The following is a 27,219-nucleotide window of genomic DNA, read 5'->3' as shown; positions in this document are numbered from 1 at the left end:
TATATATATATATATATATATATATATATATATAACATTTGAACAAACATAAATAGGTGTATTAACCATTTTAACACCTTGCTACTAGTTTTAACCTTCCCTATATATAACAATTTAATTATAACTTTATACTTAATGTGATAATGGCACTTTTATAAATATAACAATTAAATTTGGGGACCTCTTGTTTCTTCTTTCCATTAAGAAAGTTTTTTTTTAACTTTAACTACAACTTTAACTACATTAAAAATAAAAGTGTACCCATCTTAATCACCGCAAATGTCCTGTGAGCGTGGTCCTGTTTGAAATGATACAGAAGTAATTTCACCAGCAAGCTCTCTCACATTCTCTTTAGTTTTTGTTGGAGAATGAGTTTGGCTTGTGAGGCTGAGATGGTAGCAACAACATCGACAAACTGATGCTTGATGATGAGGAGTCTGAAGAGGCAGGAAATGCAAATAGCTCATTTTTGCTGGTATTTGCATTAGAGAAGGCAGAAGGAAGACCACACAAACCAAAGGTTTTATTTTTATTTTATTACGTAACAAAAAAAAAGGGGGTGGGGTTAAGTACTACAAACATCGTGTCAAGTGATTTCTTTAGAAGCCAAGAGAAACATTTGTTGTAAAAACACATTTTGCAAATGCACACACTAACAAACTAGACAGTTGAGCAATTAAGAAAAAATAAACTTTCCTGGTAAGTTACCATAAGAACGTGGCATGACATGGTGGGTGGCCTCTACGTCTACATACACATAATGTGAGCCAGTGAGAGAGGGCAAGAGAGTGCGTGGCAGACCTCTAGGTCCAACTCTTATTCTTGATCAGTGGCTACGTCAAAGAGCGTTTTTTTCTCTTCTTGCTGGACGTGTCCTCGTCCTCGGAGTGAATCTCACTGTCGGCTGCGTATGACAACGACAGAGGGATTCACCCTCAGATCTTGTTCAGTTTTACTACCATGCTCGAAGAAGAACAATCAAACAATAGCCCTTTGTTCACATTGATCAGTAGTCAAGAAGTAGCTTTGTTCCCTCCCATAACAGAGCAAATGCTCAAAAAGGTTGGTGAGTAGATCACTTCCTGTCTGCGATATTGCTTAATTGTTTTGCCTGGTCAACAAACAATACCAAATGAACAACGTCTAGTTATTAAACAAGAATTGGAAAAGATTTTGCAAAAAACTGATTCTAAATAAATTATTCAATGAGTCGACGGAATAACTGATTTTAAATGTATTTGATAACGAAAATCCAACTTGAATACAGCGTTGAAAATGCTCTTGGAGCTGCATCAAAAATTCAGAATCAGTAAAGTAGTTAATAAAGATGAATGTTTTTGTTTGTTTGTTTTAAAAATATTATACCTGTACACAGTATCTATTTCTTATTTGCTGCTTTTCTATTGCTCAACACCCCAGTCCAGTAGATGGCGGCAATGCACCAAATGTAAGTTTACCAACCGCCAAGTAAACTACATATAAAATAGTAGAAGAAGATAAGCGTTTTCCATCCGGGTCGGTCGACGCACTTTTCAAAGCCTAGCACAAATTTGATTTGACCCATCACTAACTGAATTTACTATAAGCCTCGATAAAGTACGCCTAGTACTATATTGAAAAAAAAAACACATCTTTAAATAATCGTTTCCGGTAACTCGTCACGGTGCAACTTGAATCGCCTTTGCTTAAATTAGCTTGCTAACCGCTAACGAAGGACACCAACGTCGCTTCGTGTGGGAAAAAAATGCGCACAAGAACGAATGTAGAGTATAACGAGAGACTAAGTGGAACAAAAAAAGATGAGGACGAGCGGAAACCTCGACATCTGGACGCTGTTTTCAAGAAGCCTCGAGTTAGAACAGGTTTGTTCCCCTTGTTAACCAACTTGTTTAGTCAGTGCTTAATATTTCCAACCCGGCATGTTGTCGTGTTTATTATTACTATTTAAATATAATCATCTTCCGGGCACTGTATGTCGTTACGTTTACTACAACATTATTAACGTCCAAAAATGTGCACTATCTCTAGATACGGTTCCGCTCATATTCGTGACGCCATTTTGTGTGTCAATGGTAATGTCACACCAACTCAGTTTAAATGCGCTTTGGCAGTTTAAAAATGTGTTTTCCGCATCATTTTTTTTTTTAATGTATGACGTACAAGAGAGTAAACATTTTTGCCTTTTTTCCCCATTCACAGTGGTTGTGTTGCCGTGACCGGCAAGTCGCCACCTCGCGTTATTTTGCCGTGAGTCGCGCGAGAGCTTCAAGTACAAATTCTGCGCAGGTGTAGTAGGTAGACCGGTCGCCCCGAAGGTGCTTCGTCACGGGCTCAAACATATCCTTAGATATGAATGAAGGAAATATTTGCAGTCATGCTCAAACTTGAAGTAAAAAAAAACAACAAAAAAAACACTACCATCTGATCCAACTTTGATTATTTTATGTTTGATGACTTATATCAAGTCAAATTGAAGCTCAGTAGTGTGTGTTTGGCCACCACGTGCCTCTATGACCTCCCTATAACGCCTGGGCATGCTACAGGTGGATGGTCTCCTGAGGCATCTCCTCCCAGACTTGGACTAAAGCACCCACCAACTTCTGAGAAAGTCTGTGGCGTTGATGGTGAATGGAGCTAGACATGATATCTACCTGTGTTTGTTTTTTTTGACACTCTGAATGAAGCAGTATTTTGTTTCTGCTTTTCTTTTCTTTTTTACAGATGGCCTACCTTATTTGACTGTTTAAGAACTTTATTATAAAGCAACAAAGAATCAAAGGAACTTTATTTTCCAGACATGTGTGCAATACAGTAGCAACACACTAATTGCAAGCCACCCACTCTCAAATTGTCATCTTGACCACTAAAAACACATCTAGCAAAACGTTTGTCAATATGGCCCAATAACTGTACTACTGTACGTAAACGCTTGCATTGTGGCTGCTAGAGCCACACACACTGCTTCATATGTGGACAACACAATGGTAGGTTGTTTATTAGTCGTCGTTGAAACAATAGGACCATTTTTATTTAAGCTAATACTAAGAAATACAGGTATCTATCGGGCAGATACATGGCCTTATTTCAAGGCATCGCCCTCTTGTGAGCACTTTGCAATCAGTAACTATAAATTAGTAATTGAAAGATTAGGACATTGGCATCAATTTCAGGCAATTTTAAGGAAAAATGCAACATTAGGTTTTATAGGTCTTTTTTAGGGGGGTTGTATGCATCAAAAGTACTAGTAGTATCCGTACTTGGTATCGGTATCAGTGACTACTAGAGTGCTCCTACAGGTAACGGTCTGGGGAAAAAAAACTATTATGCTGTGTCTGTCACTTATGTCAGATGCCCAATCTCCTGTGAAAAATGTGGATTTTGCACCCCCCAAAAAAAAACAATAAAAGTCACAAATTCATAAAAAACCTATACACAAAAATTTTAGACATTTGGCAGGTTTATTTAAAAAATATATATATATATTCTGTTGAACCACAATTCAAAATCATTAAATTTCATTGTTGAAGGAGATGCTTGACTCATTGAGCCATTTTCAGCTATAAAAAGTTAATATTTTGTCCATAATTAGACAACTTCATTATTTTTCTTGTACAATTAATACCTTTAAAAACAAATTTTGTTGCTTGCTGTCGACTGAAAATTACATCACAGATGCTCAGGTAACGACCAATCATGGCTCAGTTTGCCACGTCACTTGACCAAACCCAAAAAAAGGGTAAGCCCTGATTGGTTATAACCTGAGCCCACGTCATTTTCATCCAGCAGCAAATGCCAAAATGTGTTTTTAAAGATATCAATTGTACATAAAAAAGATCAAATTAGTTATGGACAAAATATCAACTTTTTATATCCCCTTAATTTTCATTAAATTCTTATTAATTATTTAGTCATATTCAAGAATTTTCTGTGGCCACTGTGGGTTTTTCTCTTCAACAGAGCGGTACCAACATTTTTTTCCGTGTGTATACAAACAAGAATACACAACTTCACTTAATTTTACCAAAACGTGTCTTTTGTCTTCTTGTGTCCTGCAGATGTCAGTGAAAACTGTCTTCATCCTGCGCATCAGGTGCCAGAGTTCCCTGACAACGATGAGGAGGACTTGACGCCCCTTCACGAGGAGGACAATTTCACAAAGTTGCCATTGACTGGCGACCTTTCGGCGAAGCCTCCAGGCATTTGCTCGAGTCAACGCATGACAACAGAGGTTTATCGAGAACCATGTGGAGGATCGCAAGCAGATAGCCTCTTCGCTTCAGTATTACATAGCGGTGACACGACGACGTCACACTTTCCTGAAACTGATGATGAACAGTCTGATGGCGATATGACGTGTCATACCTTTGTCTCCCAGTCTCTTTTGAAAACACATATTACAGTGCACATTCGAGAGACACCTTTTGCATGCGTCGATTGTGGGAAAAGATTCTCTCAGAAGGCAAACTTAACAACACACACAAGGACACACACTGGTGAGAAACCTTTTTTGTGCTCTTTTTGTGACCAACGATTCTCAACGAAAGGGAATTTGAAAACGCACATAAGAAAACACACTGGCGAGATACCTTTTTCCTGCTCGTTTTGCAAGCAACAATTTTCTACAAAAGGGAATTTGAACACACACATAAGAACACACACTGGTGAGAAACCTTTTTCCTGCTCATTTTGTGATCAACAATTCTCTACAAACGGGAATTTGAAAACACACATAAGAACACACACCGGTGAGAAACCTTTTGTCTGCATATTTTGCAATCAGCAATTCTCTACAAAAGGGAATTTGGATGCACACATAAGAACACACACCGGAGAAAAACCTTTTGCCTGCTTTTTTTGCGATAAACAATTCTCTACCAAAGGGAATTTAATGACACACACAAAAACACACACTGGAGAGAAACCTTTTGCCTGCTCTTTCTGTGGTCAAATTTTCTCTCAGAAAGGAAATTTAAGCCATCACATAAGAAGCGCACACAGTGGAAAGTAGCAGTATACCTGCTCAATGTGTGTTCAAATATTCTCTTCAGAAGGAAATAGTGCAAACACAAAAACACAGCCTGTTCATTTTGTGGTCAAAGATTGACTCATGCGGCTTCGGTTAAGAGAAGCAAGTTAGCTAGTGAGAGTAGTAGTTTTCAATGGTGATTCAAATGAAAAATTAGATCTTTAATGATGAAACGAATTGAGAATTATATCCGGTTTATACAATGTTTTTGTGCTCATTTCAAATTTGTGAATGACTGACTGGAAAAACTCTTGACGCTTAGCGATGAAATGGAAAATTTTACAAACATACAACTCTTCAAACTGATATTCACGCTCAAATAACAAATGCCAAAACAAAATAATCCATTTATTTTATTGTCTGATTTATTAAACTGGAGCTTAATTTGTGTAGTGGTCTCTCGAACTATTAGGAAATAAATAATAACTTATAGTGGTGTGTTGAGTTTTGAAATGCCGATTTTTGTTCACGATTGTCTTAAAATGCATTTTGTCTTAATGAACATTTGCATGCTTTCAAAGTTGTATGCACAACAGATAGACCTCTTGTAGTAGATGTCAAAGACCTTCTCTTTTTTTAATGCTTTGTTGAACAATGTGCACTTTCAGCAATGCAAAAGTCACATAAAAGTAGTGCAAGTTCAAACCAACAACAATATGAATTATACAACAATTAGGCAACTTGAAAAGAACATACTTTTTTGTAAAGGCACAATGAGCACATAAGGAAAACAAAAAATATATTTTTTAAAAACTACCTTTTCATTTTGCAAAGCATTTGATATGTCATATGATGATTATGATTTATTCATCATTCCACACTGCTGAAAGTAATTCAACAAAACTGAACATTGTAAATATTTGATTAAGTATTATTTTGACCTTAATAAAAGTTTTAAGTTATTAATCTGTTCTTTGTCCTTATGGGTAATTTTGAATGGATTTGTAAAAATGCAAATAGAGTGACATGTACTTAAAGTAAAAATCTGAATTTACTAGAGTACAATTTTCATATCTGAGTAAAAAACACTTAATGATTTAAATATTTGGTGGACACCAGCGGTAAGGGTTGCCTCAAGCTGAAGAAGGAGTCCTATTGACCCAGGACACGCTGGAGAGACTATGTCTCTCGGCTGTCCTGGGAACGCCTTGGGGTCCCGTCAGAGGAGCTGGCTGAAGTGGCTGGGGAGAGGGAAGTCTGGGCTTCCCTGCTAAAGCTGCTGCCCCCGCGACCCGACCCCGGATAAGCGGAAGAAGACGGACAGACGGATTTAAATATTTATTCTGCATGAGTAACCTTTTACTCTTATCTTGAGGGAAAAATATGAAGATAATTTGCTTGTTCATCTTAATAGAGCAAATCCTATTCTAATCTGTAAAATGTGTGTAAGGAATTCATGTTCTCATCAAAAAAATATATATATTATCGTTTGGAGTACAGTACAATTAATCATTAAATTTTACTTTCTTCCAAGTGTAAATTTTACTCCGTTCAGACTGGGGGATGAATAGTCTTTTACAGAGTAAAAATTGCCTTAGACTAACATTTACTCTACAAAATGGACGGTGTAGTGCCAAAAATATTTTTTTATTTGCATATTGAATACTGTACTGTGTCCTGGTATAACATTTGAAATGTATAGCCTAGATTCTAGAAATCTTGCATTTTCAGCTCAATCAAGATTGTTCCCACTTCCTTACGAATTGTGTATTTTCTCATTACGTGGAAGACAGCTAACCGAATGATTATTGGCATGTTACGATGCTGATAGAAAACTGCCACTCAAGAAAGTGAAATGAACAGAAATTTCTCATTTAGTTGCGAATGTGGTGGCTCTTAAAAGAGCCGTTGTCGTGTGACTGTAAAAGCTTAAGCTCTCTCTCCACGGATCCGACGTGCCAGCTGGATGTCTTTGGGCATGATGGTGACCCTCTTGGCGTGGATAGCGCACAAGTTGGTGTCCTCAAACAGACCCACCAAGTAAGCCTCGCTGGCCTCCTGCAGAGCCATGACGGCCGAGCTCTGGAAGCGCAAGTCGGTCTTGAAGTCCTGAGCGATTTCCCTGACCAGGCGCTGGAAGGGCAGCTTGCGGATAAGCAGCTCGGTGGACTTCTGGTAGCGACGGATCTCACGGAGGGCCACGGTACCGGGCCTGTAACGGTGAGGCTTCTTGACGCCGCCGGTGGCTGGGGCGCTCTTGCGGGGCTGCCTTGGTGGCCAGCTGCTTCCTAGGAGCTTTGCCGCCGGTAGACTTACGGGCTGTTTGTTTCGTTCTCGCCATTTTAGAAACGGTCGACGAATGTTTCAAACTCCGACTACGGCCTCACCGCGAGCGGCTTTTATAGCAAACTGCTCCAGACACGTCAGAGCTGATTGGTCAGTCCGGGAAGGCACAGCGAGAAGACAAGCTCATTAACTGATTGGACGACAGGAATTTGACGTCACAACAACCATAAAGGGCATCGGAAACCGTAGTTCTCTTAATCTTCATTGCTCACCCAAGAAGAACAAAACCTTTGACAAGCATCGATGATCATATCATGTCAAAAAGATGGCTATCTTAAACTTTATGAAGGTTTGTTTGAACCCTTCTATGCACATGGTTCGCAAAAAAGGCTAATTTCTCGAGGCGTCGTGTGCACTCTCCACCCTGTTCTGCTCTTCATCATACATTGCCTTTTTGCATCTGACCACACGAGGATAGTGACTGAAATAATAATGTATTTATTTATTTTAAAAGCACCCTAATTAGATCTAATGGGGTTGGTTCTTTTGAGGGATCTCTATTTATTTGAAATTACGCAGAAATACCACAGCGTTTCATTTTGTGACAAATTCTAAATGACAAATTAAATATTCGTAAACTATATATTCATATTTACTATAAATCGCAGACGTTACAAACAATACGTCTTGTTATGCTTAGTTCCTAAGCATATATTTTAATTTTTCAACGTTTCATGATCATGTCTACCTTGAACACTGTAGCGGACGTGTCGTCACTCCTCAGGCAAATGACAACACAGTAATGGCGGCGCGCACACTTGCCACGCTTACCTTGTGAGAACTATTGTGAATTGCCGTGCTTGCGTGATTATAGCTCATAAATCCTCGCCATGTCAGGACGACAAAACAACAAGTTGCCGAATAATTTGCCGCAACTGCAGAATCTAATTAAGAGAGACCCGCAGTCTTACGTGGACGAGGTGAGTGTTTAGAAGCTACCAATGCTAAAGCTAGCACGCGTTTTTATTGTGGTGAACATTTAAATTGTTAACATGAAGTGTTGTCACTGTGGCTTGGGTAGTTTTTGCAGCAGTACAGACACTACCAGTCCAATGTGCAGATCTTTAAACTTCAGCCTAATAAACCCAACAAGGAGTTGGCGGAGCTTGTCATGTTCCTTGCTCAGGTAACTTCAGATTTCAATCGAAATGAGCCTTTTTTTTTGGAAGTTGACTTTTTTTTAAATGGCCTTTGACTTGTCAATCAGGTGGGCCACTGTTACCTGCAACATTTGTCTACTTTTCCTCAAGAACTGACTGAGTTGTTACTTAGTCACCACACAGTCGTGGAGCCAGACTTAAGAATGGTGAGCATGTCATTTTTGGAATCCATGTCTCCATTTCAGCCAACTTTACTGTTACTTAAACACACACACTGCATCAATATATTCAGTTAGTGCATACAACAATACTCAGAGACACATCTACTCTTTGGGAACAATTAATATTCTATTGAAGTGTAAAATTGAATGAATTATTCTTTGGCGTTGTGTTCAGACCTTCTGCAAGGCTTTGATTCTCTTGAGAAACAAAGACCTGATCGACCCCACCAGCCTGCTGGAGCTTTTCTTTGAGCTGCTGCGATGTCATGACAAGCTGCTCCGCAAGGTTTGCAGAGAAAAAAACTGCAATAAAAAGGCAGCTACACAAAGTACAATTAATTTAAAATGTGCTTTTTGTTTTTACAGACGTTATACATGCACATTGTGACTGACATCAAAAACATCAACGCCAAGCACAAAAACAACAAGGTGAACTCGGTAAGAGAATGACTCACTTCTGCCATTTACCGCACATTTATTTATGAATGTCTTAAATATATTACATTTTTCTTGTGTGTCGTAGTCATTGCAGAACTTCATGTACACCATGCTGAGAGACCGCAACCCCATTGCAGCCAAGATCTCCTTAGATGTGATGGTAGAACTGTACAAGAGGAACATTTGGTGCGTTTTTTTCTTTTTCTTGAATGAATCATTTAAAGTTGACAGTTGTCCCTTGAGATACGAGTGACCTGAAACCAGAGGCAATTCTGACCTTTTTCAATTGGAAAAAAATGAACTCCTATCTCAAGGCATCATTAAAGCTGATGTCCTTACAGGAATGACACTAAAACGGTCAACGTCATCACCACGGCGTGCTTCTCCAGTGTGACAAAGGTGTGTTTTGCCAACCTTGATTTGTATTTCTTATTTAGTTGTGGGAAACAAAGTCTCACATTTCTTTGTTGCCGGGTAGATCCTGGTGGCCGCACTAAAGTTTTTCTTGGGCACAGATGAAGAGAACGAGGGCAGCGACTCAGAATCAGAGGCAAGTATTGGCATCGATTGTATTGATTTTTAATTTGGCATATGACCCAAAGTTTCATACAAACCTCACTTTTAAGTCATTTGTGCAACTTTTTTTTGCGCACTATCCAAAATAAGTCACTGTTTGCAACAAATGCATTTGCAGCTATTTGCAGCATCCATGGACAGATTGTATTTGTGACTTTACTTAACTGTGTCATGTTTTTTCCTCATTATCTTGCAGGCAGAGGGACCAACAGCACGTGACTTGATGGTAAGATTCAACACAGGGAGGAAAACTTCCAAAAACAAGAAAAAGATGGAAAAAGCAATGAAAGTCCTTAAGGTAATTCCCATGTGATCTTCAATTTGAATTTCCTGTTATGTTTGTTGTATATCTTTTTTTACATTTACATCTTGCGTGCAGAAACATAAGAAGAAGAAGAAAGCCGAGGTGTTCAACTTTTCCGCTATTCACCTCATTCACGATCCTCAAGGTAGGCTCTCTTGTCACCATTCAGCATCTGGCTTGTCATCTATAACCCAGAAATGTTTGGCAGACTTCTCAGAGAAGCTCTTGAAGCAGCTGGAAAACTCCAAAGATCGCTTTGAGGTCAAGATCATGATGATGGAGCTCATTTCCAGACTGGTCGGGATCCACGAAGTACGACATTCTGACATTGACTTCATGAAGAATCACCAAATTAAAAACTCACATATCTATTTTTTTTTTCAGCTCTTCCTGTTTAATTATTATCCATTCATCCAGAGGTTCCTTCAACCACACCAAAGAGGTAAGCAGAATTATACTGTATATTATCAAATTTAAAAATGTTTGCATTTAGTTGCAATTTTTTCCCTGTCAGGTAGCGGAGTTGAAAATATATATAGTGCTACCTTTACTTAAACTTTGTCCACTTATTCATTTTTTGCTTTGACTTACAAGACAAAATTTCATGTACAAGCCAGCTTTAGATGCGTCGCCGTCTCTGTTCGCAGGGCTTAAAGTGCTCCGGCACAGTACCGGATTTCCGGCATAAGAGCCACTAGCTAATCAGAGGCAGAGTAGAGTTGTTGTTGTTGTTTTTTTTGGGCAAATCCAGTGAAGTAAAGAGTTTACATTGTGAAGAATATTTGACACGTCTGTCAAAACGCCGCCAATGCGGATTGAAGGCCAACTTCAAAATAAACCTTCCCATACCAAGTAATATGTAGAGTGCAATGCCAATAAATGCTTTTATTTTGAAGTTTTTCTCCGGAGCGTTTTGCCTGTCGCGGCGCAATGGATGACTTGACTCGTCTTGCGGAATGTGTGTCTGCCGTTCATATAGCCGGCATAAACTATGGCGACAAAAGTCAACAAAACAACTTCGTCCTGAAATCACGTTCAATCGCCAATTAAGGGCACTAAAAGAAGACTTAATTACGCTGACATTGTATTTCACGGTGCCCGTTGCCAGTGTTTAGGGAGTCTACAGTGTTAGCATTTTAACGGTGCTAGCGGCTGCAGCTAGAGCCATCAAACTACTTTTCCAAGGCTGTCTAATCAACGTGATTTCACAGTTGCCGTTCCTAGAGATCAATCTAATAAACCGAGCTCACTCAATTGAAGTCTGAAGTTAAAAAAGAAAAAAGGAGTAATTAAAGTACTCGAATGCCCTCATATTTTGTTGGCAAGGAGAGCCATGGTCGCCAGTGCACTTTTAGCTGCTTTCTAATGGAACAAACTGCTAAATACGTGTACAAATTGAGAACACTCACAAGAAGCTGCTGTAGGCTGCAACTTGAGCACGGACATTTACCCCGATCCAGCTCCCGACATCATCAACTAAGCCACGCTCCTAAAAGGCACCCAGCCAAAACGCAAATAGTTACTGTGGGGGTTGGGAACCAATTAATGGCATTTCAATTCATTTCAATGGGGATAACTGATTTGACATAAGAGTAAATTGATTTACGAACTTGAACGGTTACGGAACTACTGTATATTATTTTTTTTTTTGCAGGTAAATTCTATAATCTGAAGCGCATGTAAAAAAAACGGAAGTGTTGTATTATATTACATATATTTTTAGATGTATTCTAGCCTTTAAAAAAAACTGAAATACATTTCCATCTTGTAAAGGGGTTAAAAAAAACATTATACTTATTATAATCCTACAAGGAGATGTTAAATGCTACAATGCAAAGTAGAAAAAAATACGGTACTCATATTGTCTGAACATGTGTAATTGTTGTTAGAATTTTGTTGTCATAATTTACAGAAATATAACAGGATAATAACAGGAATACAGCCTCGGGTTGTGGTGTAAATAGTCAAAAAGCATAGAAACAATTATATATTATAATAATAAATCATTTTGTTATTATTTTGATATTTATGACATATGTTTTTAAATAATTATTTAAAATTATTTGGTGTACTGTTTGTGGAAGATAGTGGTCCAAGTTGTTTAAAAAAAATCACATCTTATTACTGTTACATCTTGCAGAGGTGACAAAGATCCTCCTGTGCGCCGCGCAGTCTTCCCACCAGCTCGTCCCGCCCGAGGTACGCTCCTAAAATGAATTGAATGAGTTGGAAAGTGGCTAACATTCATGCTAACACCCCTGCAAACACACGCAGATCATCGAGTCGGTGATACGCACCATCGCCAACAACTTTGTTACAGATCGAAACTCTGGCGAGGTCATGACTGTGGGGTGAGAAGCCGACAACATTTCTAGGGTTAAACGTCAAAGAAAAAGATACTTTAATAGATCATAATGTCATTTCAGGATCAACGCCATCAAAGAGGTAGTGGCCCGTTGTCCTCTTTCAATCAGTGAGGACCTGCTGCAGGACCTGGCCCAGTACAAGACCCACAAAGACAAGAGTGAGGTCTTATGTCATTATCGTCGTCGTCGTCGTCGTCCCATTTATTGACAGCGTGTGCCTTTTATTTTCCAGATGTGATGATGTCTTCCAAAGGTCTCATCCAGCTTTTTAGGAATCTCAACCCACAAATGCTGCACAAAAAGGACAGGGTGAGCACAACATGCACTGAAAAGCATTATCTGCTAGTACACAAATGAGAAGAAACACACTTCAGCTTCAGACACTATTAGACAACTTTTTAAACGCTCAGAATTTTTTTTTAACCATATGCTCCCGGCTGTTTTACTGGATTTTGACTGATTTTGATCTTGATTTGATTTTTGAAAGATTAGAGCCTCTTGTTTCATCAGGAAAAAACGTATACTTGTATCCGTTTTGCAGAAATTAGCATTAGAATATAGCTAAGTTTCATCAATATTCACACTCCTTGGTGAAAACACTGACAAAAAGACCTTGTTGCAAACATGAACCTGGCCGATCTCTTATACTCTGCTGCCACCTGCTGGCTGTTTTTTTGTAATAACTACCATTGCTTTAAGCCACCTCTTCATGTCAGAAGCAGCATCAAAGCCTTCTGTATGATCTTGTATAAAAAGGAAAAATATTTAAAAACGTGTAAATACGTTTTTGGGAGTGTAAACACGTTTTTGGGAGTGAAGGACAAAGTATTAAAAATGTTATGATTTTTTTGGAAAAAAAATTTGTTTTTAAGTTTGGCCCGCTATCTTGATTTAGAGAAGCTCACAAAATGTTGCCTGCACAGTTGTTAGTTTTGTTAATTTTTTTATGTTTGTACATCAATTTTGTATCTGAATTAATAAAATAAAAAATATAGTTTTTAGGAATAAAACCATTATACTCAACAGCAAAAAATAACAACTAAAGAACTCAATAAACAATACACAGCATTGCAAAAGTCAAATAAAAATTGTACCTAAATAAAAGTTTAAAAGCTGTTCCTAAAGAAGAAATACACAGTAGTGAAACTTTTTTATTTTTTATTTTTAAACTTCTCTCACACGCTTCAGCTTCAGACAATTGCCAGTATTTTTCTCCAGTCATTGTGGCATTGAAAACAAAATGAAGTGTTCGAACCGAGAGTATTTGTCAGAGTCCAAGAGAATTCAAATCCAGTTAGAATGTTTTAATGTGTTTTATTTTCTATACATATTGACATTACTGTATCTTAAGCAGCATTTATGTTTTCAGAACAATGCTGTATTTATGTTAACATAAAAAGCTGTAAAAAATTATTAAAAGTAATGACTATGCAGGTAGGTATGGTGGGGGAACGCAATGTAGTGGGCCCTCGAAATGTGGGACCACACTGTAGTGGGAGGTCACTGTCTATTCTACAGAACAACAATACGTAAAACGGTGACACAACAGATTTTACAGGCTCTAACTTGTACTACGACCTCACAAGCTGGGAAATTCAAGGGTTGATTTCATACCCCATTCCATGTGTGTGTGCCTTTAATCAGAACAGCAACATGTAACAAAGGTGAGACAACAGCTTTATAGACAGTGTCAAAGGGGTTTTACGCACGGGTGATGTCTTGGCTCTGTTAGTCTCCAAAGTTGACTTTGTCCTTAAATTGGGTCACTGCCATGTTAATAGGACAACTTCAACAAGATTTTGGAGTGTAAAAAAATTGTCACAAATTCTGACAATTTTTTGGAGTCAGAGGTCTTCAGAGCTTGTTCTAAAAAAAAAAAAAAAAATTCCCAAAGGTGTTAGATGGAGTTAAAGGTTAGTTCATCATTGTGCACAGAGACGTAAAAGGGTTGTAGAGTTGGAAGCAAATCATCAACTAAGATGTCTTAAGCATTAAGATTCATTGGTCCAATCTGTTACTAATCCTTGAAATGATTAATGACTGAGTATCAATACTATGTTTGTAGAAGCCTCTTAAATGCAGACATTTGTGTGCAGGGAAGGCCCACAGTGGCGTCGTTGGAGGCCCGGGTGAAGGACTACGGCGAGCTGGGAGCTAAAGACTACATCCCTGGAGCGGAGGTGCTGGAAGCAGAGGAGGAAGTTAAAGAGGACGAAGAAGGTGAGCAGACCATTCGTCATTATTAATTCATTCACTGCCATTGATGACTATGGACGTCAAAAATTCATGTGAACTATTAGTTTAAACTGTTTTTCATTTAATTTCATTTTTTATGAAAACCTATATATTTTTAAATTGCACATTTATAATAGTTATGAAATTATCATTCGATTAATTTCGATTAAATTGCCCTTTTTTTTTATTACGCCCGTCAGGCGATTACATTTTTTTAATTGTAATTATCACATGACTTCACTTGTAAACGATTAATCACAAATTTTATCTCTGTTCTAAATTTACAATAATTTTGTTTCTAGGTTTTCATACTCTTGTTAGAAAAAGTGGGGAAAAAATAAACTAATAGAAATAGTTTAAATGATTTTTTTACATCTATAGCCGTCAATGGCAGTGAATGAGTTAAGCAGTCATCTGTACTCAATTGATTAGGCTAATAAACAATACCACGACACCTGTCTTAGCAGACGGCTGGGAGAGCGCCAGTGTGAGCGACGAGGATGAAGATGGGGAGTGGGTGGACATCCACCATTCATCCGATGAAGACATGACAGAAGTGGTAGGTTTAAGGACAGTCTGTAAAAATGATTGAAAGCGATTTAACGCCCTTCTGTGATTGTGTAAGGCTGAAAAGCTGAAGGGTTTACCAGCTGAAGAGCGGGAAGCCAAAGCGGCGGCTGTAAGCAGCAGCCGGCTCCTCACGCAAGATGACTTCAAGAAGATCAGACTGGCCCAGATGGCCAAGGAGGTCAACGCCGCACCAGGGAAGAAGAGGAAAGCGGCGGACATCGACGACGAAGACCACACAAGGTTAGAACATGGAACAGTGGGCCATTCCCAATCTATGGATGTTTTTAATAATGACTTTTATTTTTGTACTTTTTTATGTTAACTGAGCTGTATACACAGCATACGGTGCCCAAATCACTTCACAATGCCTCACATTCAACCCATTCATACACCAGTAGGCGGCTGCTGCCATACAAGGTTCTGCCAGGCCTACTGGGAGCAAATTAGGCCAAAGCCAGGATTCAAACAGCGACACTTCTGTGTCATATGTTTTATTCATTTTCCAGAGGGGAGCTGCTAACCCTGAGAGACATTGAGAAGCTCCATAAGAAACCAAAAGCTGACAAGGAATCACGCCTGGCAGTAGCAATGGTTTGAAAAACAAAGACTCACTTCTATTCCCATTTCTTCACACACAAGTTTCACCGTATGTTTCGCTTTCGGCCTGTAGGCGGGCCGAACGGACCGTAAGGAGTTTGTGAAGAAGAGGACCAAGTTAAATCCTCACGCCAGCACCAGCAACAAAGAGAAGAGGCGCAAAAAGAACTTCATGATGATGAGGTACAGCAACGACGTTCGATCCAAAGGCAAACGTTCCTTCAGGGAGAAACAGGTGAGAGGACTGTGTAGAAAAGGTGTGTTTTCATTCTTTGTACAGATACTGTTTATTTATATCGATATATTTTTTTTTTAATGCAGATTGCTCTTCGGGATGCACTCCTAAAAAGGAAGAAGCAACACAAGTAGTAAATGGAAAGATCGTCACCTTGGACCTCTGACCACATCAAATCATGTCGGATGCCGTATAAATGTGTCATTATTTTTATCAATGCCAATTTTTATGATATAAATCATATTTGGTTGTGAAATTACTACCTAATGTCCATCAAATGTGTTTTTATTATGTGTAAACATTATAAATCTGATCATGCAATTGATTACAAGTCATCGTTGTCACTGGCAAAGTAATCAGATAGAGATAAAACTACAATATCAAGGTACATGGAGCAACAATACATGGTTTAAGACAAACAAAGATCTGAACTTCTAAAATGGCTTTAAATCGAAGCACAATTTGGCGAAAGTGCAGTGACACGAAAGTGCCACTCTGTGTTCGACGGGTAGTAAAACTAAAACTACATTACCCAGGGTGCACCGGGTGAAATCACAACAAACGTGCAGATAGGAACTAACGTTTCTCGTGGGGAAAAAGCCGGCGTTTCCACCATTCTTACGATATGAGGTAACCCGAAATGACTTGTTTTGCATTTTTGAGCCAATTAGCTATCGTTTACTGCTCATATGTTTTGCTAGTGTAGTGTTTGTCGTTACGTTTTCGTTTTTTGTCCTCGAGCTGTCAGACCAGATTAGCTCTTGTGCTAATGCTAGCTAAAAAGCTAACGGTTCCTGTTAGTACCAAGATGGCTTAAAGGATGTCAGTCATTGTTTGTGTGTGTATGTATATTGTTTCTATTTGACGTAATTGTGTGTGTTCTACAGTAACGTTGAAAACCTTTATGTGGTAACTTGAGGGACATTAAGAAACCAGTCTTCTTGAGTGTTGACGTGATCTGTGCCAGCTCAAAGATGTGTTAACTTAGATGGCCTACAACGAGTCAGTGGGGTGTATCTCTTAAATGCATCGAGAGCAAACTTCTTTTTTTAATGTAGTCGAGCAAGCAAGATTAGCAAATAGTTTCCTAGCGTGTTTTTTTCCCCACCAAACATGATCTATGGCTGTAACTGGTTGCTCGCATGGCTTCTCAATCAAATAATGTAGAATGTACATTTACACCCAAAATGAACATTAGATACATTGAGGAATGGAGTGTGGGCGGAGTGCCTTTTTTTTTCTTTCTAAATGAAGTTAGTAAACCACAAGTTTCTATTACAGCAAACTACGGTCAACAAGCCTAGATTAATATCTTGTGAAGTTTACACGTTGCATTGTAAATACAAATTCCTTCATTACCTATTGAGTTTGACAACAATTTTACATCGATGTACTAGAATCAGTAAAAATCACAAAATGTATTTCTTTGGTTGCACTGTGAGTTTTGGAGACCGTTGAGCTGAACCTAAAATAAGGCAATAATACTGTCAACGTGTGACAGAGTTTGTGGGAAAGTTAAAGCATAGCGCACTGTGTGCAAGTTTGGCTACATTTTGAGTTTGGTCATGTGACATTTGCAAGCTGAGCCGTGATTGTTTATTACCTGAGCCCAGAGCAGCTGTGATGTCCTTTTCAGTCGACAGGAAGTAGCAAAATGGCCGCCCCATGAGATAAATAAAAGGTGGTAGATTTTGATGCTCAACTCAAATCCATAAATGCAATATTAACTAGATTGGTGTGTTCAGACTAGTGGGTCCACATAGAACATATTATTTTAAAGGATTTTTAAAAACTTGACTTCCCCTTTAAGTGAGTGTAACAGGTAATTTACCCATCTGTGGATATAACACAGTTAATTAGTGTAGTTGTGTGTGTATGATGGAAAATGACACTACTTTGCTGTATAATTTTCCTATAATCTTTAACTTTACCTGAATCAGTTTAGGTTGTGAGGGAGATAAAGATTCCAACTGAAGGCTCATGACAGACCAGATATGGTCCCTGTTTGGTATTTGTGCTCTTGCCTTCAAATGTGTATAAGATTGGTTATTGAAATAAAGGTAGCTCTTTTGTGCAAGATTTTGAGGTTGAGTTCTGCTGCTGTTAAATAATTCACCAGTGTCTTTTTTTCTTCTTCTCCGTAATAAATAATACAACATAGTCTGAGGCTGTTTTCATCTTTAAATCCCAACCGATTTGTGCTTTATTTTCCGCTCAAGCTGTCTTAACTGAAGTGAAACCAAGCTGCGAATCATTTTTCTTTTTTTTTTAAATATCGTGACTAAACCTGAGCAGACTGACGATGAGGCTGCATCGATACTCGGGTGTATTCAGCTCAGAAAGGAAGACAGTGCATCATCTATCTATAAAGTGTGTGGGCGGAGCTGTGCCAGTAGCCCCCCACCCACCCCCATTTTGCTTCATGCTCGTGTTATCTAGTCAGCCCAAGAGCCGACTGGTCTGATTACCACCGACCCCCACAGGTAGGATTTTTTTCAGCCTTCTTTTGTAGTGCTGGATTTTTTTTGTTCAGTTTGCAAACATTGTCTCTTAGGAAATTGACTTTTTTCCTACAACTTTCGCTTGCAGCCAGGTTGAGCAAAAAGGAAGTGAAAATAAAAGGGGGGTGATACTGACCAAACTTGCTCAGATGGCAGGGAATATCCCCAGCCAGATAATCTGCTTTTGTTGATGCTTGTGGGAGGTTATTTGCTATAAAAATATATCTGCATTGCTCACAAAACGTTTTTGTGTGGGTTTTTTTCAGGATTACTTCAGTAATATTTTAACATTGTGGGGATTGTTTTTCTTCCTCAAATGCAACCTCAATAAGAGAATTTATTTATTTATTATTGTAGCGTAATGATCAAACATTGTTTTTTTATTTGTATTTTTTTGGGGGGGGTAAGGTTTGCATTTTGTATGTAGCATGCAGCATGTTTACTAGCATGCAGAGCAGCAACAAAGTACATCTGGCAGTGCCAGTTTTGAGTTACGAGCTTGGTCATGGAACAAATTCAATTCATAAGTTTTGGATGTTTCCTTGCTCCAACGCACCTGTTCCAATCAACAAGATTGTTATAGTGCTTATGCAGAGCTTGCTGATGAGCTTCAGCTGTGTTGAAGAGAAACTTTCAAAACCTGCAGGACTAGGACAGAGTTTGGACACCACTGCGTTAGGATATGACTTTATGTCCTTGAACACGTCTTTCCTGTCCAGGTGTTGTGTCCTATAAGTCTGCCATGGCGCCAGGGGACATGGTGCCGGAGCATGCCAAGCAGCCCAAGACCAAGGAGAAGCGCCCTGTTGCCGCCACCGCTGCCACCAACCCCGCCAAGCCGTCAAAAGTTAACTGCGAGTCGGACGGCTCCTTTGTGTTCGAGGCCCACGAGGCGTGGAAGGACTTCCACAACTCGCTGAGACATTTCTATGAAGTGGGAGAGCTTTGTGACGTCACACTTAAGGTCAGATTTGGTTGAAACATTTCAGGCTGAATATACACGGAAAGTCCAAGTGCCTTATTGCGATTTAAAGTGGAAGTCAAGTCAAAAATGTTATGTTCTATGTGTCTCTATTTGTCTCAACACGGTATTGTGATTAAAATTCTGATCGCAAACTGAGCCCATGGGCACTATGACGTCAATTTCATTTGAGAGGTGGCAGTACAGGGCAAAATGGCGCAAATTCAATATTAATCAGCATTTTTTTTTCTTTTTTTTTTCAGGAGAGCTCAGTATTGTTCATTCGATTTGACATCATCATTGCTCTCCTTTTTTTTTTTTTTTTTTTTAAAACAAATAAATTAAAAACATTTAATGAATGTTTTTTTTTTAAATATATATACACATACACACATATATATATATATATTTTTTTTTTGTATGTGGGTGAGTATGTGTGTGCGTGTGTGTATTCATCAGTTCACCTAAAGCCCATTAAAAAAAAATCCCATACTAATAATATAATATAATAATAAATTGCCAAATGCAGAAACATCAATGTAAGTTATCACGATGTAGTGGCTCTCGCTAACAAGACAGAATTAAGTAACCAGAATTAGGTTAAAAAATTCTATATACGTAGACCATGTTTCTATAAATTTTGATATTTGGTTTTTATTTGAGGCAGATATTTTTTCCATTAAAATGTGATTTATTTTGATTATTTAAGTTTGTTTATTTTTCCAGTTAACAAGAATTGTTTTTTTAACGATAGTAAGGGCTACAAGTGTAGATTGAAATTGTTTATGAGGTAAGTCCGTTGTTGTTAGGTCACCTAGCAAACACAAGTTTGGAGATAAAGGTATCCTACAGTCCAAACTAGCGGAAAGTTTTTCTAAGATTTCTATTAATCAGCATTGTGATTTAGACGCGTGGGCGCACATACAACATATTACAAAAAAATTGTTAGACTAGACTTTGGCTTTAAAGCCTGTCTTAAAATCCCGTAAATACAACACTTTTTTTTTTTTTACATTAAACAATGATCCAAAATCATCCCACAGTATTATACATGGATTCATAAAATATAAAAGTTCACATTTTTATAGACGTTTACTAATGTTGTTAAAAAAAAGTCTTCTTTTCCAACATATTTAATCGTGTCATAATCAGCACTCAATGATTTATTTTCCTTATTAAATGTTTGACACATTGTGTATGTGCTCTACAGCACATCAATCACCAGACGATGGTGGTGACATCGTGCAATGAACTTGTTTTTATATGTAGGTCGGCAGCCGGCTGATACCATGTCACAAGCTTGTGTTGGCCTGTGTTATCCCCTACTTCAGGTGTGCACACTTGTTCAACATTTACAGACATTTGTATTTAAAAAAAAAAAAAAACCTAGTGAAGCAATCTGTTCATCCCTCAGGGCCATGTTTCTGTCTGAAATGACAGAGGCCAAGCAAAAACTGATTGAGATCAAGGACTTTGATGGCGATGCCATTCAGGATCTGGTCCACTTCGCCTACTCCTCCAAGCTCACGCTGACCGTAGACAACGTTCAGCCTCTGCTTTATGCTGCCTGCATCCTTCAGGTAAGTTAACATAGGTAATCAGTAGAGGCTATAGTTGAACACTAAGCTGATATACACACAGGAAGATGTGACTTACTGTTTTCAAAATGGCAGCAGTGATACAGTGGTGAATTTGATCTTCTGCCACCTAGTGGAAGAACCTTTAAATGTACTCCATTTCACTATACAGCTACATTGTTGGCATTAATAGTTGAACAAAGATGCATTATTTGTAGTGAATAAATCATAATTCTCAGGTGGAGCTGGTGGCGCGGGCGTGCTGCGAGTACATGAAGGCCCACTTCCACCCCACCAACTGCTTGGCGGTGCGCACCTTTGCCGAGAGCCACAACCGCGTGGACCTGATGGACATGGCCGACCGCTACGCCTGCGAGCACTTCAGCGAGGTGGTGGAGTGCGAGGATTTCACGTGCGTGTCGCCGCAACACCTGCGCACGCTGCTGGCCTCCAGCGAGCTCAACATCCACTCGGAGACGCAGGTGTACAAGGCGGCCGTCAAGTGGCTCAAAGCCAACCCGCAGCATCACCACGCCTGGCTGGACCACATCTTCTCTCAGGTTAGCCTCATTTAGGACTTGGAGTGATTGTAAAAAAGTTTACACACCCGTGTGCGAGTGTAAGATCTGTCTTATTACAAAATTGAATTGAACTTAAATCATCAAAACTTTTTACACGATCAAAAGGGAAGTTGCTCCCAAAATGTAACTGAGCTATCATTTTAATTTTTAATACTAAATGCAAGTAAATTAAATTAAAGTAAAATATTGGGATATGTATCGCCTTGAAGATCACATATTGGGATGCATATGTATCGTGATACGTATCGTGAGGTTGTTGGCAATACCTAGCCTTACTATGCACCCCCACTAGTCTAAACAGAGCATTCTGATTATTATTGCATTTGTAGAATATGAATTAAGAAACAAAATGCGCCTGGTCCCCACTATTCCCTGAGACCTGAGAAAGTGTAATGTCATTTTCAGTCGACAGCAAGTAACAAAATGGCCGCCCCCTGAGATGGATAAAAAATGATGGATTTTGCTGCTTCCATTTATATTCCACAAACGCAATATTACTGTAATAAATTTTTTTAACCATAGGTTTAGTTAGATTTGTGTGCCAATTATTTGTGTGCTTATTGTTTTATGATGACTCATTGCCACGTTTGTTCTCCAGGTGCGCCTGCCGCTGCTCCCCGTGGACTTCCTGACCGGCACAGTGGCCAAGGACGAGATGATCAAAGGCAACCTGAGCTGCCGCGACCTGATGGACGAGGCCCGCAATTACCACCTGCACCTCAGCAACAAGCTCGTGCCCGACTTCGAGTACTCGGTTCGAACCGTGCCCCGAAAACACACTGCAGGTGGTTGCCGCGCTCCTCTGTGTATCATTTTTTTTCTTTTTGGACCACTTCTCAAAGTAACGTCTTTGTTTCCGTAGGGGTTCTGTTCTGCGTGGGAGGTCGTGGGGGTTCTGGTGACCCGTTTCGCAGCATCGAGTGCTACTCCATTAGTAAGAACAGCTGGTTTCAGGGCCCTGAGATGAACAGCAGACGGCGGCACGTCGGTGTCATTTCTGTAGGAGGTAAAAGTTTCAATAGAAGCTGAAAGACATTTTGTGTGTCGATATAATTACTACTAATTAAGACATTTTCCATGTCTTAATTTGTCATTTTTGGGTGTTTACACAGGGAAGGTTTACGCCGTGGGTGGACACGATGGGAACGAGCACCTGGGTAACATGGAGGTGTTTGATCCCCTCACCAACAAGTGGATGATGAAAGCCTCCATGAACACCAAGAGGTACTTGCCTGCCGTCAGTTGTTTGTAATCATGCTAAATGCTAAGTTAGTTAATTTTATACATATGTGATGGTGAGAATATAATTTAAAAATGTTGCTTTGAGATTTTCAGCTCATTCTCAGGAAGTTGTCTCCTTAGGCATGTGCTGCCCCCTTGTGGTTTGGAGTTTTGAAAGGAGACACTAGCTTAGTTAGGTTGTTTTGTTTAAGTTTGAGGGGTTTCTCCATATTGTTCTTTATATGTGTAACTAACATGAATGCATGTGGTTTCTCAAATAGTAGTAAAAACAAAAATCGCAATTAGATTTATTTTTCAAAATTGTTCTGTCCTAATTTCTACCATATACGAATCTACTGAGATGCACCTGTATTTATTTGTACAGGAGGGGTATCGCCCTGGCCGCGCTGGGCGGGCCCATCTACGCTATCGGCGGTCTGGACGACAACTCGTGCTTCGACGACGTGGAACGTTACGACATTGAGAGCAACTGCTGGAGTGCCGTGGCCCACATGAACATGCCCAGAGGAGGCGTGGGCTCCGTGGCGTTGGGGGTAAGACGGCAAACATGGATACGTGCGCGCTCCATCCTCCTCTTTACCGCTTTGTCTTCCCGCTGCCAGACTTTCGTGTACGCGGTGGGCGGCAACGACGGCAGGGCGTCGCTGTCAAGCGTGGAGCGATTCGACCCGCATCTCAACAAGTGGACCGAAGTCAACGAGATGGGCCAGCGGCGCGCCGGGAACGGGGTCAGCAAGCTCAACGGATGCCTCTACGTCGTCGGTAAATGGCGCAATATCAAGATGATGTGTTGAAAAAATATTTAAAAAATAAAAATGAGAGGGCTTTTAAAAATGAAAACTAACTGAAACAATGTTTTACGTTTATAAAATTATAATTGTAACAAAAAAAAAGAGATGTCCCAATCCGATTACGTGATCACATGGTTGCTGACTCGGAATCGGACGTTGATTGTCTCCCAATCAGGACTCTGTAGTGTTAATTTCTTCAATGAAAACTAAACAAAAATAATTTCGTCAACACACATTTTTCACCGGACTAAAACTAGACTCATTAATAAACAATAACTGGGACTAAATCAGTATGAATTTTCGTCGACTCAAAGACGAGACGAAAATGTAATTCACTTAATAATAACTGGACTAAAATCTGGACATTTTAGTTTGGGAACAAAAACGAGATGAAAATTATATGATTTTGTAAAATCTTGCTTATCTGTCAATGTGACCCCCCCCCCCCCCTTTCAAAACTGCAGCTAGCGAGTGCAACATGCACAAACACATGGGACAGACAGGAGATGGGTTCACGGTAAAAAGTAAAAAAAAAATTATAATAATCAATTATAGTTATAGCGTAATCCATTTTAATCCAACCGCTAACTAATGCCGGCTAATTTACTAGCTCACAGCATCGAACCATAGTAGCCACTTACATACTGTAATTGTGTGTCAAGTTGTTTTTCATCAAAAAGATAAGAGAAAATTTTATGTGAAATTGTTTGAGATCCAAAATGTTTAACATAATCTGCTGAGAAAAAAATAAACAGGGGTAAAATAATTATCCTGACTAAAACTATACTAAAACGTTGACAGTTTTTGTTGACTAAATAAAAACGGGATGAGGTTGACCAACTATGATAAAAACTAACAAGCGTGATTGAAACCAGACTAAAATTGAGACTAGATTTAAAAATGGTGGATAAAATTAACACTAGGACTCGGATTAACATATGAGGTTATTTTCATAATACACACACAAATTTTGAGGGAAATAGTTTGTTACGTTTGTGCCATAAAAAGCAAGAATTTTTTCGCTTTAGGTTAGCCCATCAATTTGTGTTAAGTAGTATTATTTAAAAACAACTACAGCAGCTTCTCAAAAATAAAGCTCTTGTGAAAAATGAATATACTGGTTAATCACAGCCCTTTGAGTAACTCATAAAAAAAAAAAAGGTTTTAAATGTTTTACTTAGTTTAACGACTGCTCCACTTACCATATAAAAGGTCTTGGGTTAGTTTTGCTTAGTAATAATAATAATTTAAAAAATGCTGCAGTATCAGATCGGGACTCTGAATTGGCCGATCTTCAAAATGAGATGACAAAGAATGAGATGACAAAGAAAAAGAAAACTAACAAACCCACTCTAAAACTAATTTAAACAGTCTAAATAAAAAATCTGAACAAAACTTTATGATAAAAAAAATCCTGAACTATTATATAACCCTGTTTGGAATGTGGTCACCTGTGACCATTTTATGTTGTTACAGAAAATGTGACATTTGAGCGGTTGTATTTTGTAATACTCTCTGGAAATAGTTGTATAAAGTGTGAAGCGCTTAAGGGTGATGATAGCATGTGATCTGGAGCCTATCCTTGCACCCTCGTCGAACCTTTTTAAACTCCCTTGCTTGTGTGCTCCAGGTGGTTTCGACGACAACTCGCCGCTGAGCTCCGTGGAGCGTTTCGACCCGCGAACCAACCGCTGGGAATACGTGTCGGAGATGACCACCCCACGCGGCGGCGTGGGCGTCGCCACGGTGATGAGCCGCGTGTTCGCAGTGGGCGGGCACAACGGCAACATCTACTTGAACACGGTGGAGGCCTTCGAGCCACGCATGAACAGGTGAGAGGCATTCGGGGTTTCAGCGGTGATTGGATGTAACGGACGCGTAACGCCACGCCCCCCCCCTTTCAGGTGGGAGCTGGTGGGCTCCGTGTCGCACTGCCGAGCCGGAGCGGGCGTGGCCGTGTGCTCGTCGCACGTGAGCCAGATCAGAGATATCGACCAGGGATCCAGCAACGTCGTAAACTGCATGTGACGGCGAGCCGGAAACGCACAATTCCTGGTGGTCTTTCCCGTCATCGTCCTTCCATGTCGTCCATTTTGTTCGTTCTACGACAAGTGTTAGCGCATTTGATCCACAATTGTCCTTTACTAAGTAATAAAGCCTCACGTTGATGGCGTAGCATTAGAATTATGGGTAACAAGCTAACAGCAGCATAGCATTGTTTCATAGAACATGAAACAGGAATAGGTGCACCTTTTTTTTCTTTTTTCTTTTTTTTGTTGAGTGACTGAAGTTTGACTTGAGGCCGATCATATAGCTTTATCCAGAGCCCAGAACTATTGAACTGCTGTGATTGGCCAGTCTGTGTTTACAGGGGTGTGGCTTAATGAAAAGTCAATTCAAAAAACATGTATGACCTCAGAGGATGTTTATAAAAAGCCCAATAACATTTCACCAACTAATGCTCACAATATTTTCTCATCATTTGTATTAATTTTCATAAATGTAATATGTATTTAAAAAATTCTTTACATTCTATTTTTGAAGGGAAACTAGCTAGAAACAAAAAAAGTGTCAAGGCCAGTGTCAAATGATCTCTTCACATGCTTGCGTCAATGTTCTCATTTTCGAGGAAGTTCACATGCCTTGTGTCCGAGGGTCAGTGAATGCAACAGAATATTAAGTGCAACAAACCTAATCACGCTTGAACAATCATGGCTGACAAAAGTTTTTTTTAGTTTTTTTTTTATTGAAGCTGATTACCATGTTGTACATATGTGCATTTAAAGGTGTCAGGGAATGCTTTTGTGTGTTTTCTGTGTTTTGTTATGATAGCTGGACTGTCAGAAGCTAAATCACACACAATGTTCCTTGCAGACAGTCCCGATATATAAAGATGCATATATATTTTAATATATTATGGACGCTTTTGTAATATACAAATATAGCTGTATCTTTGCTGTTATTAGTCTTATAAACTTTTGTTGTGCTAGAATTTTCCAAGAGAAATAGAATAGTTGTATACTTCACAGTTTGTCCCAGCCGCACTGCTGGCTACTTGTTTGGTAAAACTGCACAATCTATAAGGCACTGGTAAACAGTTGAACCTGAATATGTAAGTTGTTTTGTTTCTTTTAGGTTGTGCTGTACTTTTGTTGTTATTGGTTCAATAAATTTGGGAATGTTATGGAAGTCTGTTGTCTGTGTGCCAAACAAAAGTATGAAGTATTTTTTTATTTAAAAAAAAAAAGTATTTCTTAAGTTTTAAAAAGTTATAACATAGCATTATTATTTTTTTCATTTTTATGAAAGTATTTCTCAAATATATTTTTTTTCAGGCTTTTTGTGAGATTTTTTTCCCCAAGAAATTATGAGAAAATTGCTTGTTTTAAATATGTGAGTTTTGTTATGTTTCAGCAAAAGAAATGGGAAGGAAAAAAAAGAAAAAATATCCTAGAAAAAAGTCAATACTGAAATAATTGGGAAAAGTTTTTGTGGGGGTGGAGGTGAGTAGTATTATTTATTTATTTTAAGTTAAAGTAGAACCCCCTTTTTTATGTAAATTGACATTTCATCGCCCATAAAACCAGCCTGTCATTCACATAATCACATTGA

General features: G+C 39.0%; 4 protein-coding genes across 9 annotated transcripts; 3 read left to right on the top strand and 1 right to left on the bottom strand.

Annotated features, from left to right (window-relative positions):
- Nucleotides 1-1,506: 1,506 nt before the first annotated feature.
- Nucleotides 1,507-5,932, top strand: LOC144063755 (uncharacterized). 2 transcript variants are annotated; one of them, XM_077585594.1, is made up of 2 exons: nucleotides 1,507-1,862; nucleotides 4,056-5,932. In XM_077585594.1, the coding sequence occupies exons 1-2, from the start codon at nucleotides 1,745-1,747 to the stop codon at nucleotides 5,006-5,008; spliced, it is 1,071 nt and encodes a 356-aa protein (XP_077441720.1). In that variant the 5' UTR covers nucleotides 1,507-1,744; the 3' UTR covers nucleotides 5,009-5,932. The 2 variants fall into 2 exon arrangements, with proteins under 2 accessions (XP_077441720.1, XP_077441719.1); XM_077585593.1 differs by lacking the exon at nucleotides 1,507-1,862 and adding an exon at nucleotides 1,912-2,624.
- LOC144063761 (histone H3-like) lies at nucleotides 5,817-7,307 on the bottom strand. The gene is given in 2 exon segments (XM_077585598.1): nucleotides 5,817-7,228; nucleotides 7,230-7,307. Coding segments are annotated over 2 exon segments (411 nt in total). The 3' UTR covers nucleotides 5,817-6,895.
- A 159-nt stretch (nucleotides 7,308-7,466) lies between these two features.
- sdad1 (SDA1 domain containing 1) lies at nucleotides 7,467-16,279 on the top strand. Of its 4 annotated transcripts, none has more exons than XM_077585572.1 (23): nucleotides 7,467-7,601; nucleotides 8,127-8,232; nucleotides 8,334-8,438; nucleotides 8,520-8,618; nucleotides 8,809-8,919; nucleotides 9,000-9,071; nucleotides 9,157-9,257; nucleotides 9,413-9,470; nucleotides 9,550-9,625; nucleotides 9,848-9,945; nucleotides 10,027-10,096; nucleotides 10,160-10,263; nucleotides 10,336-10,393; nucleotides 12,092-12,150; nucleotides 12,226-12,302; nucleotides 12,378-12,475; nucleotides 12,550-12,626; nucleotides 14,414-14,537; nucleotides 15,017-15,111; nucleotides 15,178-15,362; nucleotides 15,629-15,713; nucleotides 15,793-15,954; nucleotides 16,041-16,279. In XM_077585572.1, the coding sequence occupies exons 2-23, from the start codon at nucleotides 8,143-8,145 to the stop codon at nucleotides 16,086-16,088; spliced, it is 2,052 nt and encodes a 683-aa protein (XP_077441698.1). In that variant the 5' UTR covers nucleotides 7,467-7,601; nucleotides 8,127-8,142; the 3' UTR covers nucleotides 16,089-16,279. The 4 variants fall into 4 exon arrangements, with proteins under 4 accessions (XP_077441698.1, XP_077441696.1, XP_077441695.1 ...); XM_077585570.1 differs by having other exon boundaries at nucleotides 7,520-7,601; nucleotides 8,150-8,232; nucleotides 15,020-15,111; XM_077585569.1 differs by having other exon boundaries at nucleotides 7,520-7,601; nucleotides 8,150-8,232.
- Nucleotides 16,280-16,429: 150 nt separating this feature from the next.
- On the top strand, nucleotides 16,430-26,791 carry klhl8 (kelch-like family member 8). 2 transcript variants are annotated; one of them, XM_077585580.1, is made up of 12 exons: nucleotides 16,430-16,584; nucleotides 19,175-19,419; nucleotides 20,686-20,747; nucleotides 20,831-20,996; nucleotides 21,233-21,553; nucleotides 22,173-22,359; nucleotides 22,437-22,580; nucleotides 22,687-22,798; nucleotides 23,181-23,349; nucleotides 23,419-23,578; nucleotides 25,238-25,439; nucleotides 25,512-26,791. In XM_077585580.1, the coding sequence occupies exons 2-12, from the start codon at nucleotides 19,198-19,200 to the stop codon at nucleotides 25,633-25,635; spliced, it is 1,869 nt and encodes a 622-aa protein (XP_077441706.1). In that variant the 5' UTR covers nucleotides 16,430-16,584; nucleotides 19,175-19,197; the 3' UTR covers nucleotides 25,636-26,791. The 2 variants fall into 2 exon arrangements, with proteins under 2 accessions (XP_077441706.1, XP_077441707.1); XM_077585581.1 differs by having other exon boundaries at nucleotides 16,430-18,437.
- The last annotated feature ends 428 nt before the right edge of the window (nucleotides 26,792-27,219 follow it).

Source organism: Vanacampus margaritifer, chromosome 14 (genome assembly GCF_051991255.1).
Source record: "Vanacampus margaritifer isolate UIUO_Vmar chromosome 14, RoL_Vmar_1.0, whole genome shotgun sequence".
In the NCBI taxonomy this organism is placed as follows: Eukaryota; Metazoa; Chordata; class Actinopteri; order Syngnathiformes; family Syngnathidae; genus Vanacampus; species Vanacampus margaritifer.
The sequence above is the reverse complement of the archived record's forward strand: the minus strand, read 5'-3'. Positions and strand labels throughout refer to the sequence as shown.